Source organism: Ostrea edulis, chromosome 7 (assembly GCF_947568905.1).
Source record: "Ostrea edulis chromosome 7, xbOstEdul1.1, whole genome shotgun sequence".
Taxonomy (NCBI): Eukaryota; Metazoa; Mollusca; class Bivalvia; order Ostreida; family Ostreidae; genus Ostrea; species Ostrea edulis.
The window spans coordinates 46194456-46212126 of NC_079170.1; the positions used below are offsets into that span (position 1 = coordinate 46194456).

The 17671-nt window shown below is 37.8% G+C and overlaps 1 protein-coding gene across 2 annotated transcripts in view; it reads right to left on the reverse strand.

Annotated features, from left to right (window-relative positions):
* LOC125653915 (serine/threonine-protein phosphatase 6 regulatory ankyrin repeat subunit A-like) overlaps positions 1-17154 on the reverse strand; it is an 18066-nt gene extending 912 nt beyond the window's left edge. The window contains exons 1-4 of one of the 2 annotated variants that reach the window (XM_056144558.1): positions 17103-17154; positions 10261-10901; positions 9437-9484; positions 1-6345 (exon numbers count right to left, since the gene is read on the reverse strand). The exon at positions 1-6345 is cut by the window's left edge and continues 912 nt beyond it. In XM_056144558.1, coding sequence (XP_056000533.1) covers positions 1682-6345; positions 9437-9484; positions 10261-10876 — 5328 coding nt within the window. In that variant the 5' untranslated portion in view covers positions 10877-10901; positions 17103-17154 and the 3' untranslated portion in view covers positions 1-1681. Of the gene's footprint in view, positions 6346-7476; positions 8295-9436; positions 9485-10260; positions 10902-17102 lie in introns of those variants that run through there. The other variant, XM_048883591.2, reaches the window with a different exon arrangement.
* Between the last annotated feature and the right edge of the window lie 517 nt (positions 17155-17671).

Genomic DNA, 17671 nt, shown 5'->3' on the forward strand with positions numbered 1-17671 from the left:
TTGCATCATATAAAAAATAATTTTACAAGTTTAAGTTTTAAGCTTTAAATCTTAAAGTAGGTTCACAAAAACAACAAATTCCATGATTATTCTAGTATTGTTGAATAATGAACCTTTTAATTCGCTCAGGTGTCTCATATTTACCATCTACTGCTTTTAAAAAATTCAGACAAGTGTTTGATTTGCTTAGATATTATCATTACAGTTTGATATACTAAGTTAGTTTTAGTACATTTTGATATGCTTTTTAGACGTTGACAGAGGTATTAGTGGAGCGTAGCGGGAACGATAACTCTGGGTAGAGATTGGGCAAGTCCATGTTTTTCTTTGATTGGACCTGGATAACTTTGTTTCCTGTGTAACCAAATAAAACTACGTAGAGTATCGAGGTATTTGAGACAAATCTTTTCGTTGTTTTGTAAAACATTTCGTAAGGTTTTCCCGTTTTGTACGCTTGAGTGAAAAAAGGCCTAATCTATCCATATGAATAATTTCATTGACATAAAATTTGTATTTATTTTATTGAACTTGTTATAATGGAAAGGTGAAGATAACGAGCAGTGATCAAGCTCACAATCCCCACAAAGAATACAAATTTAAGAGGAAACACGGACCCCTGGAACATAGATGTTTGGAAATATGATTATCAATTTATTGTAGAAAATGCAATGTGATGTAATGTTTTCTACACGCAGCTTCAACAGGGTGTATGAAAATTTACATCCGGATTGCTGATCAATCAAAACATATCTTACAAATTACATAGGAAATAAAAATACTCATCTGGGGGTAATGCAGAGTATTCTCTGCTACGTTTATTGATTTCAAGTATCACTCTCTTGTACTATGATCATCAATTACTCTACGAATAACACTTTTGTCAGTACTCAAACCCAAGTCAGTGTGTCCCACCCTATTATAGAGTCAATACGGGCCAGTATCTCTCTTTTTACGATTTCAATTCGCTCAGTAAATAACAATGAAATTCATCGGTCATTGTATGCAACAAACGTTTTACGACTTACCAGTCACATCTAATCAACAACATCATCAAACTTAAGTCATTAGTACAATAAAATCACCAAAATAAGTAACATCATAATAATCGGCAATCATTCAAAAGAAACTCAAATCACCACAAAATTGATTTATACCAGTCGCATTACCAGATTCAGTCACACCAAACTCAAACTATTCAAATCTCTCACCAACCTCATTGCCAACATATCTCACATCAACATCATTTAAATCAGAGTCATCCGTGGACAGAAATATCCACCGATTAGCATCCATACCAATACATAACAGGTGATTTAGTTGATTGAGATTTTCTTTCATTAAGGTCCAAACAAAGTTTTTCTTATACTACGATCCTCTCTTTCACTATCACATCATCGCTAGTCTCTACTGCCTCTTTATACAAGGAATGTATACGCCAAGTATCCACTATATCTACACCGGTATAATATTCCTTCATATAATTTGTAATGTCACACAGCAGTTAAAATACTCCATACTTTACTGAGACATGAATAGCAATTAATTATATCATGGATCAGAGATTCAAACAATTTTCCTCTTTATGTTATGCTAACTGACATCAGCCTCCGCGGCTTCTAGTTTTTCATCAGATTTCCATCTACTTGCTGTTACCACTGGCGCATACTATGTTCTGTATATTTCAGTTTGCGCCTGCCCTCAATAGGTCGTCAACTATATTCATATATATTCTATCCTTGGCAGTTTCTAGTGGCGATCTCCCATTTCTATCTCGCAAATTGGCATCAGCTCCCGCTTTCAACAGTTCTCTAACCAAACCCCCATGTCCTATAAAACATGCAGTCACTAGTGGCGTTCTCCCGTTTCCATCCTGCAGATTGACATTGACCCCTGCTTTCACTAGCTCTTCTATTACCTTAAAATCTCCCTTATAACATACAGTTTGAAGTGGTGTGATTCCTTTTTTATTTCGTAGATTGACATCAGCCCCATTCTGTACTAGCTTCTCAACAACATGTACATGTCCTTTAAGGCATGCTGCTCCTAATGGTATTTCCCCGGCTCTATCCTGCAGATTAACATCAGCTCCTAAGTTCACCAACTCGTCTACTACTTTGTCAGACCCCCCAAAACATGCCCTTACCAGAGGAGTTTCGCCAAGTCCGTTTTGCAGATTGACATCAGCTCCTGTCTCTATCAACGTTTTTACCAAATTTACATGTCCTTTAAACGATGCTGTTACCAGTGGGGTTCTCCCGTCTCCATTCTGCAGATTGACATTAGCCCCCGACTTCAACAACGTATCCACTACACTGTCATGCCCTCCAAAACATGCACTTACCAGAGAGGTTTCACCAAGTTCGCTTAGCAGATTGACATCAGCTCCTGCTTGCACCAGCTTCTTCACCAAACTTACATGTCCTTTAAAAGATGCTGTTACCAGTGGTGTTTTCCCGTCTCCATTATGCAGATTGACATTAGCCCCCGACTTCAACAACGTATCCACTACACTGTCATGCCCTCCAAAACATGCACTTACCAGAGAGGTTTCACCAAGTTCGCTTAGCAGATTGACATCAGCTCCTGCTTGCACCAGCTTCTTCACCAAACTTACATGTCCTTTAAAAGATGCTGTTACCAGTGGTGTTTTCCCGTCTCCATTATGCAGATTGACATTAGCCCCCGACTTCAACAACTCATCCACTACACTGTCATCCCCTCTAAAACATGCGCTTACCAGAGAGGTTTTCCCAACTCCATCCTGCATATTAACATAAGCCCCCGCCAGCACCAACTGTTTCACTATACTTCCATGTCCTCTAAAAGACGCTGTTACCAGTGGTACTTCTCCATTCCAATTCTGTAGATTGACATGAGCACCTGACTTCAACAACTCCTCCACCACACTGAGATCACCTTTATGGCATGCACCAACCAGTGCTATTCCCCGCTTTCCATTCTGATGATTAACATCAACCCCTGTTTTCACCAGCACCCTTATTACACTTAAATGTTTCTTAAAACACGCAACATTCAGAGGTGTTTTCCCTTTGCCATCACATAGATTGACATCAGCCCCCATCTTCACCAGCACCTCTATTAAACTCGCATGTCCTTCAAAGCATGCAGATCCGAGTGGTGTATTTCCATTTGTATCGTGTTGATTAACATGTGCTCCAGCTTTCACCAGCTTGTTCACCACCTCTAAATGTCCTTTAAAGCATGCAGTGACCAGTGGCGAAACTCCTCGGTTATTCATCATATTGATATCGGCCCCCGAATGTATCAACTTCTCCACAATACTCGGATGTCCTCCAAAACACGCAGATATTAGTGGTGAATTTCCATCTCGAGTTCGTAGATTAACATTTGCCCCTTCCCTTACCAGTTCCTCAACCACTGTTATATGTCCTTCAAAACAAGAAGTTGTCAATGGTGTTTTCCCGTCATCATCCTTTAGATTGACATCAGCCCTTGAACTTACCAGCTCCTTCACCATTTCCACATGTCCTCCATAGCATGCCGTTACCAATGCTGTTTTGCCATTTTTGTCATGAAGATTGACACTGGCCCCTGCCTTTATTAGCTTCCTCACCACATTCACATGTCCCCAAAAACATGCAGTAGCCAGTGGTATTATTCCTTCTCTAGTCTGAAGATTGACATCAGCTCCCGCCGTCAACAGTTTTTCAACTACCACAATATATCCCCTTTCACATGCAGTTACCAGTGGTGTAGTCCCAAGTCCATCCTGTAGATTGACATTAACACCCGCTTTCATCAGCTCCTCTACCACATTAATATACTCTCCTTTACATGCAACAATTATTGGTGTTCTCCCAAACCCATCACGTTGATTCACATTAGCGCCAGCTTTTACCAAATCCACCACAGCACTTGCATGTCCTCCCCTACAAGCACTTACCAGAGCTGTATTTCCATATTCGATTTGCAGGTTGACATCAGATCCCGCCTTCACCAATTCCTTCACCACACTGAGGTGTCCTTCATAACATGCAGTTACCAATGGTGTTTTCGCATTTCCAAGATCGAGATTAACATTAGCTCCCGCCTTAATTAGCTCTTTCACTATACTTAGATGTCCTCTACTGCATGCAACTTTCAATGGTGATTTACTATTTCCGTCATTTATGTTTACATCAGCCCCAGCCTTTATCAACACATTGAGAAGACTTACGTTTCCTTCATAACACGCACGTATCAGTGGTGTTTTATTATTTTCATCTATTAAGTTAACATGAGCTCCTGCCTTCACCAGCACCTCTACTACATCCTCAAATCCTCCACTACATGCAGCTACCAGGGGTGAATTCCATTTGTCCTGCAAATTGACATTAACTCCCGCCTTTACTAGCTCTTCCACCACTCTCAAATGCTTACCTTCGCATGCAAGTACCAGTGGTGTATTCCCCCTCTCATCTTCTTGATTGATATTTGTGCCCGCCTTCACCAATTCTCTCACTATACTCGCGTGTCCTCCCTTACATGCGACTGTCAGTGGTGAACAGAAAACATAACCTTCACCGTACTGACCGTTTTTTTCAATTGGCTTTTTATCTATTTGTGACAGAATTAATTGAACTGTTTCTACATCACCACTATAACAACCCAAAAGAAGTAATCTGTTCTGCTCCAATGCTGAATCATAATATAAAGACTGGTCTTTTGGTAGCCTATTTGTAGCACCTGTACTCTCCTTCTTCTGCATAGAAGAGTATTCCTGTTCATGTCTGGAATTCATAAATAATTCACTGATTTCTTCGTGTTGTTGAATTAGTCCTACAATGTACTGTAGTATCTTAATGTGTCCATAGTAAATCACCCAGCTGATCGCTCTCACACCCTCTGTCGCTACACCCCTTCCTGCATCCACCAGCAGCCTCTGTCTATCCCTCTTCTCATTCCACTGATCCCAATCCTCGCTATCGTCTAACACACTCGCTTGTTTTGTCATGATCTTCTCGACATTCTCGTGTTTGGAGAGAAATAAGGATTTCAATTCTGTGTACGACTTTGTATTCAGCTCGGCAATGAAAGCTTCGCACACCTTGGAATGTTTTAAAACATTATTCCTAAAGACATCAAACAACTCCATGTTCTGTATGTCTCTGTACAATCTCTCAGCCAATAGTGCGTACTGGTCCTCGCGTAACCTTATACACAGATCAAAACCTCCCCCACTGTCACCGTTTTCATTATTGTTCTCTTTGCTTTCTTCACATTCATCTCCTTCCTTACTTCTATCATTGCTACTCTCATTAGCCTCATATGATTGAGCAACAACTTGTTTCGTTGCCCTTTTCGTGATACTTGTTTCAAGTGCTTGTGGTTTTACAAAATTAGCAATATAACTACTACTCATGTGCAACAATATTTGGTCAGGAAATTGTTTGCCAAAATGATAGGCACATAATTCATACATAGAGTCATGCATAAATGAGTATCGGCCATCAATACACTGTTTCGTGTATGTCCCCTCCATTACTGACAAGGCATCCATGAACTTGAATGTATCAGTATGAGCCTCTAATCTACATTTTTCTAACAAATTTCTTTTTTTGCCAGCAAAATATGTATTCTCAAAAACGTCTCTTGAGAGGCAATTCCCATTCATCATACATAAAACAAGAGTTGCATAATTTAGTTTGTTATGACTTTGCATGTCACCAAATTCATCGATAATGCACTGAACTGGATTCATGAAAAATGTTTGACCTAGAACTTTGAAATTATTTTGATTTGAAAACAATTTACAGAGGAGAGGAAACATGCGGGTTGTTAACGCCGGCAATGAAGGCGACAGTAAATTGACATCCAAACAATACTTCTGAAGAATTTGTTTCTTGTCATTCTCATCTAATTCATTCCCAGAACTATGTAACATCACCACATTTACCTCTTCGGTAAGAAAGGGTTTGTGTGATTGTATCTCATTGAACACAGTCTCTCTACATGTCATTAAAGTTTTAGACATTTCCATGCATGGATTTGTTAGTTTTCTTTTATAATCTGTCAACACATCTAATTTTGTGTTTTGGAGGCCAAACACCCCCACAACATCATCAATAACAAAAACCTGTGGATTCAAAGGATCGCCATAATCTTCTAATTTATTGATGTTCCTGGTTGGTACAACTTCATAGCCTTCCTCCTGGAGCGTGAGGGCGATGTGATGAGCTGTGGCCGACTTTCCAGATCCTGGCACACCAACAAATGTTACGAAGGATTGGTTTCGTACTTTTTCCATCATTGAGGGAAAGTTGTGAGTTTCATAGTAAAGTTTGTTTTCCTCCATCCATTCCTGAATCTCATTGGTATATTGTTCTGTAATAACACAATGCAAAAATCAACCGAGTGTGTAGCAGCAATGCAAAATTTGAATTACTCCGTTTACCTGATCAAGATATAGGACTCACGGCTGGCGTATCAGTCAACAGAAGATACTTACTCCTCGGCACCCGATACAATCTCTGGTGAGTCCAGGGGTCCGAGTTTGCCCTACTTATAATTCTGTATTATTTATAGGAATTATGAGGTTGATCACTGTTCGTTACCTTCAATTTTTCTCTTTTTTCTTCTTATTCTTAGAGCGGTCACGGTATGTCGGTGGTAGAGCGTTCACCATGAGCTCTATATCTTGATTAGATAAACGGAGTTAGTAAAGTACTTCCTAACGATTGATATGAAACACATGAAGTCATTTATAATGTCATATGACATTGACCACATGCATGAAAATTCCAATCTGTTTTGAAGTGTTTATCCACCTGTCATAGAATAATTAAAACTGCTGTAACCAAATAGATTTCATGACGAACTTAATCCTTAAAACTAATGATTGATGGAATTTGCCAAACCTGTCTATTTGTCTATCAATCGACTTGCTAAGATACTTGTACACTTTTGTTCTATACCGACTGATTGTCTATAAAGACTTAGGCATATCCCTACATCATTTGAAGAAGATTAAAATAACTTGAAATTAATGTTTGATTAATTGTATTAGGTTAATAATAGCTTTAAAACAAGGAATGCATTGGTTGTCTTAATCGAATTAATGGTATTCAGTCTTACACTAACATTGACACAAAAGTCGAATAAAACTCGCGTGGACTCAAGTAAAGATCAAAGATTCGAAATTGAACAGTATATCAATTTCGTAATTCGAACCATACATTGAATAAAAAAGTGTTACAGTCACACTCAAGATGATGGTCAACTGTGACCGGTAGAGAGTGACATCCCTCGCATGAGACTGCAAGTGTTACAGCAGGTGTGGCACAATAAAGATCCCTCCTTGCTCAAAGGCCTTAAGCGCCGAGTATAGGCCTAAATTTTGCAGCCCTTCACCGGCAATGGTGACGTCTGCATATGAGTGAAAAATTTTCAAGCGGGACGTTAAATGGTATTCAATCAATCAATAGTTCACCAGATAAAGATACATGTAGGGCTCACGGCGGGTGTCACCGGTCGGCGGGAGATCCTTGCTCCTCCTATGCACCTGATCCCACCGCTGGTATATCCAAGGGTCCGTGTTTGGCCCTCTCTATTTTGTATTCCTTACAGGATTTATGAGATTGGTTACTCTTCACTTTTATTGATCACTGTTCCATATCTTTACTTTTTTATCTTTGGAAGATGTGCTGCCCTGTAGATGCGGAGGAAGGTTTCGGAAAGCTTTTTCTACAAAACTCTGGTTCCCAGAACTCCTCTTACAAAGTTAGGGTTAGTAACTCCTCTTACATTTTACTCAGTAGTAAATAAATTCACGTTTTATTCTAAAAACCAAAACTTCTCTTAGAATTTACGCAGTAGCGAAATCATCGTTTGAAAGATGATTGGTGGTGTCCTGTGGATGGGCAGTATGGTTTCAGAATTTTCAGTTTCACCCTGGGGCCCATATGGGGTAAAAACGACATTATTTCCACTCCCTCTGATCCTCGGAACTTCTCTTACAATTTACGTAATATCCAAATCATCTTAAGTAAAATGAATGATGGAATGATATAGTGTTATAGGGTACACTGAAAGGCAAACACTTGCGATATTACTGTCATATGACAGCATTTAGTTGATTTCTTATCTTTCAAATTTAATTTCTCTCTGTCTCCCCCTGAGTATGATTGGCACCAGGATTGTGAGTCTATACAGAGGGTAGTATTCTAACCAGGTTACCTACACCGTGTTTCCGAGCCAAGTTCCTGTTGATTTGTGCAAATACCAGGTACCTCACCCTTATTCATGATAACTGCACCCATTACCTCACTGGAATTCCACCCCCCCCCCTCCACAAAACTAATTTACTTAAACTACTTTTGACTTAACCTACTTCTTAGTTTTAATTCTTAGACTGGCCTTCGTCTTGACCTACCTATTTTTCTCCTTCCTCGCTCTGCAGAATATATAATTTCAATAATACTGAACCATGTCTATTCAAATAGGTGTGATCAGGTCCCCAGGCTATACCGTTAATCACGAATCACCTCTGCGTTTTAAAGACATGAACCAAATATGCTAATAATCATCACACTATATTCACTGGCACGTATGAGGAATGTGGATTTTGGATTTACTCATGAATTCATTTTATCAAATTCTCATTGTTTATATAAATGTAGGATGTAAAAGTGCATTATGGTTAATCAAGTAATTAGCAGTGGTTAGCACAGTGTTTGGTAACCATAGTGTAATCAACATGACTTAACTGTTGCGTTAATTAATCATTTGATTAGGACATAATACTGTGTTACATCTGTCGACAGGGGATGCTTACTCCCACTAGGCACCTGATCCCACCTCCAATATATCCAGGGGTCCATGTTTGTCCAACTCTCTATTTTGTATTGGTTTTGAGAGTTATGAGATTGATCACTGTTCTTTATCTTCACCTTTCATAATAACTGTCGAAAGGTTAAGCAGCTTTCGAAAAATTGGGCCATAGAAGAATGAATAAAATTGAATATTGTTAATACATTAAACATTGTCGATATATCTAAATACCGACAACAGAATATTTTTTTCTTCTGTTGAAGCTTTTGAAAAACAAAATCTGCCTTTTAAGAATACAGAAACAGTTCAGCTCATTAGGGAATGCAATTTGCATGCATTATAAAGACTTTGAATAGCAGCAAAATGAATAAAGTGTATCAAGTACCAAGAACAAGTGCTGAAGAGGAAAATTGAATACGACGAAATTGTAAAAAAGCTTTACTTGCTTAAATCTTATATAATGGCTATCATAATTCGTTTTATGGCTTGCAAATATGCATATTACTTAAACATATGCTACCGTTATGGATTTTAAATAATGGCACGCTTTCTATATATTCTTGCAATTCGTATCATTGAATTTAAAGATCATATGTTACAGAGAATTGAAGTGATGTTTGGCTTGATTAAACACAAACGTACATACCTCTCACATTTGGAGGGATTGCTGATTTCGTTAAGTTCGCCACCTCATCTAAACAGAAATAGATTATATTATACCGATGTAATTAAAATGGATAACTAAAATACTATTGGGGTTAGGGTGGAGTGACCTGTCAACATGGGATGCTTGTTCCTCCTAGGCACCTGATTCCAACTCTGGTGTTTACAGGGGTACATGCTTACCATTTAAAAAAAATCTCTATAGGTTTTATGGATTTAATACCTATTTGACAACTTCATATTCTTTCACTGTATTTGCCCAATGCTAATTGAGAAACCAGTATTCAATTAAAAGAACCTGGTTGAAACTATTACACCGTATATAGCGGGATTTTTCCTCGGGTTGACAATTTTGGCTTATTTCATCGGTTTGATGTCATGCCACCAAATGTTGGATTGCTAAATTTTTGCGATCGTAATATGTATTTTTGTAAGAAAGATAACTCTGTATAGTAGTGGTTTTATGTCAAAGGTACATGCACATATAGAAATCTTCAGTTTTGGAGGTACATAAACTACTGTCATTTTATATCAATTGTTTCCGACGAGAATAAAACGTTTTGCATATAAGTTATTAACATTGCACTACTTATTAACTTTTTTCATGTTTTGGAACTCCATCTCCGTCAAAGTATATTCCGCTAAACTTATTTGTGTACCTAGTAGGTAAAAAATCCCCAAAACGAACCGCTATAAAATATGTACTTCATAAGAATGCTTTCGATGACATTTGGAAATTGAAAGTTCGAATTATTAATGATTCGTAACAAATAAAATTGAAACTTGACTGCAAAATCCGTTTCTTACTTTGAAGTTTGACAACTATTTCTTTGGTTTTCTGATCCTCAAGGACTTGTTTTCTCAGTTCATCTTGTAAAAAATTGTCACGTTCGGGATCCATGGTTTCGTGTAGTAGGAAGTCAACGTCTTCCTCATACTTGTTACTGTTATTTAGGAACGTGTCCAGATCCTCCATTGCTGTTCGAACAGTGGACCAGATTGAAATAAATTCGCCATGCGACAGGGATGGACATGATGAGTGTACACACTGATTGCGGACCAAACGAATTCTTTCAATAGTTGCAGAGATGGACGTGTCGCTAGGGTCTGGGTCTTTACCCCAGCCTTTGGAATGTGGTGGTATGCTGGAAATGTTCCTTAAAAGTGTATACAACAAGGAAATGTCCATATCATCATAACGTCCTGTGTATTGTCCATTTTTAGGTAGAATGAGATTTTTCTGAACTGCCGTCAGTTGCAGAAGCTTATGTTTGTTTTGTTTGATGGTATGAGACAGTGTTTGTGGTGGGACGTAGTGTCGCAGTGTGTCCCGGAGTCCATCCGTACAGGGACCCAGTACAACTCTACAAGTTCTGTTAGCGTTCGTTGTCTGTGGAGTTGATGTGTAAGCAGAACTTGTCATTATTTCAATGGAAACAGGTCTTAATCTATGAAAAATTAAAAACACAAAACAACATATTCAAGGTTTCTGAACATTAAAAAACTTAAGGCAGCTTTCTTCAGTATAACACATTGCTCTCATTATTCGTGCAATTATACAATTGTGTGTACTCTTAGTGTTATATTCTTTATCGGAATTATGAGATTGATCACTGTTGGTTATATTCATATTTTCATGAACCCACTTACGTATACTGTAACACAATATCATCATATAAGATACATATCGTTTAACTCACGTATTAATAAAGTTTTTATTAATAGATATCAACAATATTTGGAATGAGGTCTGACTACAATTCGTCGGTTTCATGTATTAAAAAAAAACCACGAAAAGTGAAAATAGTAACAGTGATTAGTCTCGTAATTACAACAAAGAATGCAAAATTGAGAGCAGCGGATAAACGGTCAGCCTGAAACACCAGTGGTGGAATGAGGTGGCCTGAAGGAGCTAGCATCCCCTGTCTACCTGCCACACCCGCCACGAGATCTTTCAGGTAAACGGAGAAATCCAAAGTCAAAGAACGGCCATACAATTGAGATGAAACACATCAGATAACATTTGACCCAATGACAGGTTGTATTAGCAAACTAAATCGTTATAACCACCATAGAATTGCGAAAATACTTATTTTAAACGAGACTGTTGAAACCCCTGTAACATCAAATGCAAGGTGAAGATAACGAACAGTGATCAATCTCATAACTCCTATAAGCAATACGAAATAGATAGTTGGGCAAACACGGACCCCTGGACACACCAGAGGTGGGATCAGGTGCCTAGGAGGAGTAAGCATCCCCTGTGACCAGTCACACCCGCCGTGAGCCCTATATCTTGATCAGGTAAACTGAGTTATCCACAGTCAAAATCAGTGTGCCAAGAACGTTTTAACAATCGGTATGAAACACGTCAGACAGCATTTGACCCAATGCGAGGTTGTATTGACGAACTAGATCGTTATAACGACCATAGAACTTGCGAAATGCTGAATTTAATCGAGACTGTTGAAACCCCTGTACCATCAACTTGTTTGTCAGTAGCTTACCTCGATTTAAAAACTGACTATAGGCAGAACAAGATCTTGCATATCGAATCAGTTGAGAGATATAAACACCACATGCAGGTGATAATGGAATATTGCTACATAAATATGGGAAGTTGACGATGGAGAAACTGAAATCATCCCGTTTGTCATACAGTTGAGTTGTCAGTTTGCCGTTAACGTCTACTTTCAATAAAATATCTAAGTATGAAGCAGAAGTGGACGACTCTGTGGTGTCCTTCATTTCGAGCTCACAGGGATATATCAAATCGACATATCAATTAAAACTATTATTGTTGATAGACAAAACGTCATCGATATATCTAAATGTCGAATTGAAGGCCACAGCGAGAGATTTTTTCTTCTCGCGTAGAAGTTTTTGAATAAATTCTGCTTCATATGAATATAGAAACAGGTCAGCTAACAAAGGAGCACAATTCGTGCCCATGGGAATTCCAACAGACTGTTGGAAGACCTGATCACCAAAGATCACGAAGATAATGTCAATGAGGAACTCTAACATATTTTTTATTTTAACTTCAGAGTATTTGTGCGTGGAATCAGAGTGGTGTTTAACAAATTAAGTTTTTGAATGACTGATCACTAAATATGAATATTTCCGTTTTCCGTTTTTGTTGAAGAAGCAACTGTCTATGATGTCAAAAAGTCTAGTTTTTGATTATTCGTCAACTGCCACATGGTTAATTGTTGTCTGACAGTTTCATGTCAATTCTTAGTCCATTCTTTACACAATATCAGGGATTATTATATGTCAATAGAGGATGATTACTCCTCTTACGCACCAGATCCAACCTCTGGTGTTCACTAGGATCCATGTTTGTCCCATTTCCAATTTTGTATTCTTTATAGGATTTGTGAGATTGATCACGGTACGCTGTCTTCACTTTTCATTCTTTTAAAACATAAGGATAGCCTACAAGTTTCATGAGCGTGCATTACCTTAGGTTTCCTGTTCGCTCATCTCAATACAGAATGTTTTGACAGCTGTTTGGTGACGATGACACCAGGACATACATGTTTCATAACATACCAAAATAAATTAGGAATTCAAAGGAATGCCGTTCCCGGAATTCAAAAGTGCAAAGATTTAGAACATGATTTTCAAATGTCGGTAATTGATGTGTCCATTCATAATAAAAAATTACAGTAATATAGTGAAGTTTGAAGAAGGAGAAAGAACACAGTTTGAGGATATTAAAAAAAGGTTTCACTTTCACTCATCTCTCAATTTATTTGAGCATATGGGAACACGAGTTTGATCAGAAAGTTCAAAATAACGCCGATTTACAAAAGTTCAAGAAATCGATATTCAAGATCCTCTTCACGAAGTCTTATACGAAGGTTACACCGATGCTACGCGCCTGTATTGCGATGAGGGAGACATGCGATACATAGTTGTTTATTCCTTGCATCCTTACGTACTGAAATACTAACCGTTTCCCATAGTCATTACCAGCTATTTCGATGATATGAGAGAGTACTCATTGATTCATTCACTCATTCATTGTCGCGTCTTACAACCCCATGAGAAAAATCCTGTCCAAAGAATTATCGCTAAACTTCTTTTGAATGGTCTGGGGAAAATTTGCGCAAACACAGCATTGTTAAGGTGTCCCGCGTAAAATAACAAGTAATAACAGCATATCCATATAAAAGTAAAATTCTTTCAAGAGTCGCATATATTTAGTAAAAATCGTTTGTCAATACATAAACAAACATCGCATCACGTGGGGAAATCCTTTGCTTGACTATTACGTCGTCATAGAAGTGACGTAGAGCTATTTTTATCCGCTAGACTTTTAGTTGTTTATCACCTCGGTACAGGTGAAAGATGCACTCAAATCATTTGCAGTTTGGGCTTGATATGTCGACATTGATATGGTAAATTTAAAGAGTGATACGGATCGGTACAATATCCTCTCAAATAGAGCAATTTCCATAATCTCAACTCGAATGTGGGGCATTTCCCACATTCACATCCTAATCGTATCTAAACGAGGCAAAATATTGTACCTTCCGTATCAAAATCCTAAATCTGCAACTAGTTACCTTTCTGAATATGCCTTGATCGAAATAAAATATCGTCATCTTTCACCTGTACCGAGTCGATATGTACATGCGTTGGTTTTCTTTATTCGAAATGACTATACACATCGGGAGCGATATCAAGGTCACAAAGTGATGAAAAGATTACTTTACAGTCTTTCGTGCACATACTATATAAAAATATGAGACATATATTATTGAAGAAAACTGGGGGGGGGGGGGGGACATCTGACAAACAGATTTAAACACATACAGCTTGAACACTAGATAACGGCAATAAATAGTGAGAAAATATTATGACATTTTCCCCGCGATACAACTATAGACCTGTACGTCGTGACGTACTTTTATATTGTGACGTCATATAGTATGAAGTGCACCGAGGTACATTTTATGATGTGATTTTAACTTATACTCGGGACACCTTAACCCTGCTGCGAAGGTTACAATTACCTAGAACACAGAGGAAAACGACTACAGCAAAAAATAGCGGACGCAACTTTAGAAGTGAAAGGGATCGAGTACCTAGAAAATCGAGATCGTCCCAAATCTGACATGATGTTGATTAACTATCAAAAGAAAGAAGAATTTCTGAAAGATTGCCCATTTGGAAACGTGGTACTAGCTTGTTTTACAGTAGCTCATGCTACATTTGTACGAGACGTTAGAGCCTTTTGGGGAACGTCTTACACGTTGATATCGACAGTATTATCTATCAACATGACGAGACAAAATTCACTCCATCCAATGTCAACAGTTTAGGTGGATGGTCCAATGAATTAAGTGGAGACTGCATCGTCAAATACATGTCGGGAGGCCGTAAGAATTACGTTTACGAGACCCAAGGAATAACACAGCTTTGTAAAATATTTTACAGATAAAATGTCAATTGATCAGATATACAGGTCAATATTTGAATGAATTAAATCTGTAAAGACTCTGTTTATTTGTGGGTTTCCCGGAACATAAAGGTGTAGTTCTGTCGTATCAGTTTGTTTTCTCTTCGTCTTTACCATGGTCTTCATTATGGGCGTATTTATCTGGGTAATATTCTAGTAAATATTTATTTTTGTGAGGAGCAACCTTAATGGATCTCTTCAGTCACCTGCTTATGTTTTGTGTTTTATTGCAATTGATACAGATCAAAAAGGAACTGTTGACAAGTTTCTCCGTTTGTCTTTTCATCTGCCTCGTACTGGTCTCCTTTTCTGGCATGCTTTGATTCAAGGATTTCATGGATCTCTTTTGCAACTCTACAGCATTGTTTTAGTGCTTTTTTGTCATTTGACTTCCTCTGCCATACTGTCAGTATCACTCAGTGTTGGAGATACATTATTCATGGCAATATTCTCTCCGTCATTGCTGTCCCTGTGTTTTTGTCTTTTGTCACGTATCATGACATCTCTTCAGGAAAATAGATTAGGCTATTTGAGCACTCAATCATGTTAACTGCTCGAATGTATAAAAGTGAGTGAATAACTCCTGGCGTGGAGGTCCTACGTATACTTTCACCACCACTACCACATTACCGGTCGTTGTAGCTCAGTGGAAGAGCGGTCGCTTCGTAACCGGGAGATCGTGGGTTCGAGTACCGTTTGTGTCATAACCGCGTGAAAACTAAGACATAAACATAGGTAGTGATTGCTCCTTCGCTGAACGCTCGGCATTTAGAAGTGAGAATCAGATCGTTCGGATTTGACCTAAAACCGGAGGTTCCGTGTCATGGCAGGCGTTCATACGCTAACAAACACCCACTGTTACGTCCGTAACCGCTAAGCATAGGTCTTGTAGTACTTCCGCTATAACTTTTGACGTCTTAATATGAGTAAAAAATCTTGACGGGACGTCAAACAAACAAACAACCACCACGTAAATACCACCACAAACATTTTCGTTAACACAAACTACACACCACATTGCTACCACCGATACACCAGATGTCACATCTTATGTGTTCTTTAACATTACTCACAAAAACGTCATTACCTACACAGGTCGACAATTTTGCATCTAATTGTAAATCAATCTTACCAAAAGGAAGGCTTAAAAGAGATTAACATATCTTCAACGTTTTACGTGTCTGTCAATGTTTTACGTGTTTATCAATGTTTACCTACACTGTCTTCATTTCAATAACACCCCAATCAAATTTTTGTACCAGATACCACTATCCAAATTTTCGTTAAAACAACTTATACACCACCCACATTTTCAATAACACCACTTACACACCACAAATGGCACACTAGGTGGGTACAGCTTAAACTTGATCATGAAAACAATTGAGATGGGGTCATTCTCCTTCCAAGAACTATGACATTTTTCCTACTAGAAATAGGACAATCTTTCCTACTAATAGATATGATAAGTTATTCCACCTCGCGAATGATTTTATTTTGCGAGTGACGCCTCTCGCGAAATTAAGCGATGATAAATTCGTCGTGTATATTCAGGAATCTACAGTAACAGTTATCATCTTATATAAAATACTGGATTAGTTCTCCCTTTGGAAGATGAAGATAACGAACAGTGATAAATCTTATAACTCTTATAAGGAATACAAAATTAAGCGTTGGGCAAAAACTACCCAACATTGTTTTCTTCCATAGGATAATGATGATATTTTGGTAAAACTTCTACCATTATCCTAAAAGATTTTGTCGTTGGGGACTGATAATTATCAATCTAAAGGGATATGTGAGCTCAACCTCCGAATATGAGATAACACATCAACACCCCACCATTTGCATTTTCATTTAGCTGAAATCTATTCTCATAAAAAATATCCAGATTTTTTCCGTGCCTTAAATTAAACGTTACACTTCTGAATATTAGATTATTCTTTTGTAAATATGAATTACGTTATATAGATAAAATACGCAGCTGCACGTTGAAAATCCGGGCATTCTAGTTTTTAAACTCTATAATGTAAGTATATTTTCTCTGAATATCGATACACCTCGCAGATAGTCGAACTAGGGAAACGAACAGAAACAATTAAACTGTCACCGTGTTTAGAAACCAACAATTTGAAAGTGCGTTTTAATTCTAGATGAATTAACAGAATAGAATACGTACCTGAAAGAGATCGTCACCCGCTATCCTCCAATGTACACTCCGTCATATCACGCGTTTGAGGTGATAAGGACGATAACATAACACAAATTCCACACTTATTGTTTATTTACGTGCATTTCATATCTCAAAAGGTGATGCTGAACATTTAATCGTATATATAGCTTTCCTGACCCTGAGAGTAAGGATAGTGCTAAAATAAGGCAATTAATTTTTACACAGAGAAACACTTTAAAAAATATCAAGAATAGCAGGGTCATGATTAATCATATCAACTTGCAAGTACATGTATATTCAGTTACTTCTGAGTTAAGCTTTGGTAAATCATGACCATCAATGATAGGGTGAGGCCAAAATAGGTGAACAACGTTTTATATTAGACTATTTGTATTTTTTCTCAAGATAAACAGGACCAAAAAATTAGTGATAAGTAAGCTGAACTGTTTTTATATTCATAAAAAGTAGAATTTATTCAAACTTCTACGTGAGAAGAAAAAATATCTTGTTGTGGCCTTCAATTGGACATTTAGATATATTGAGGACGTTTTGTCTATTAACAATTATAACTTCCA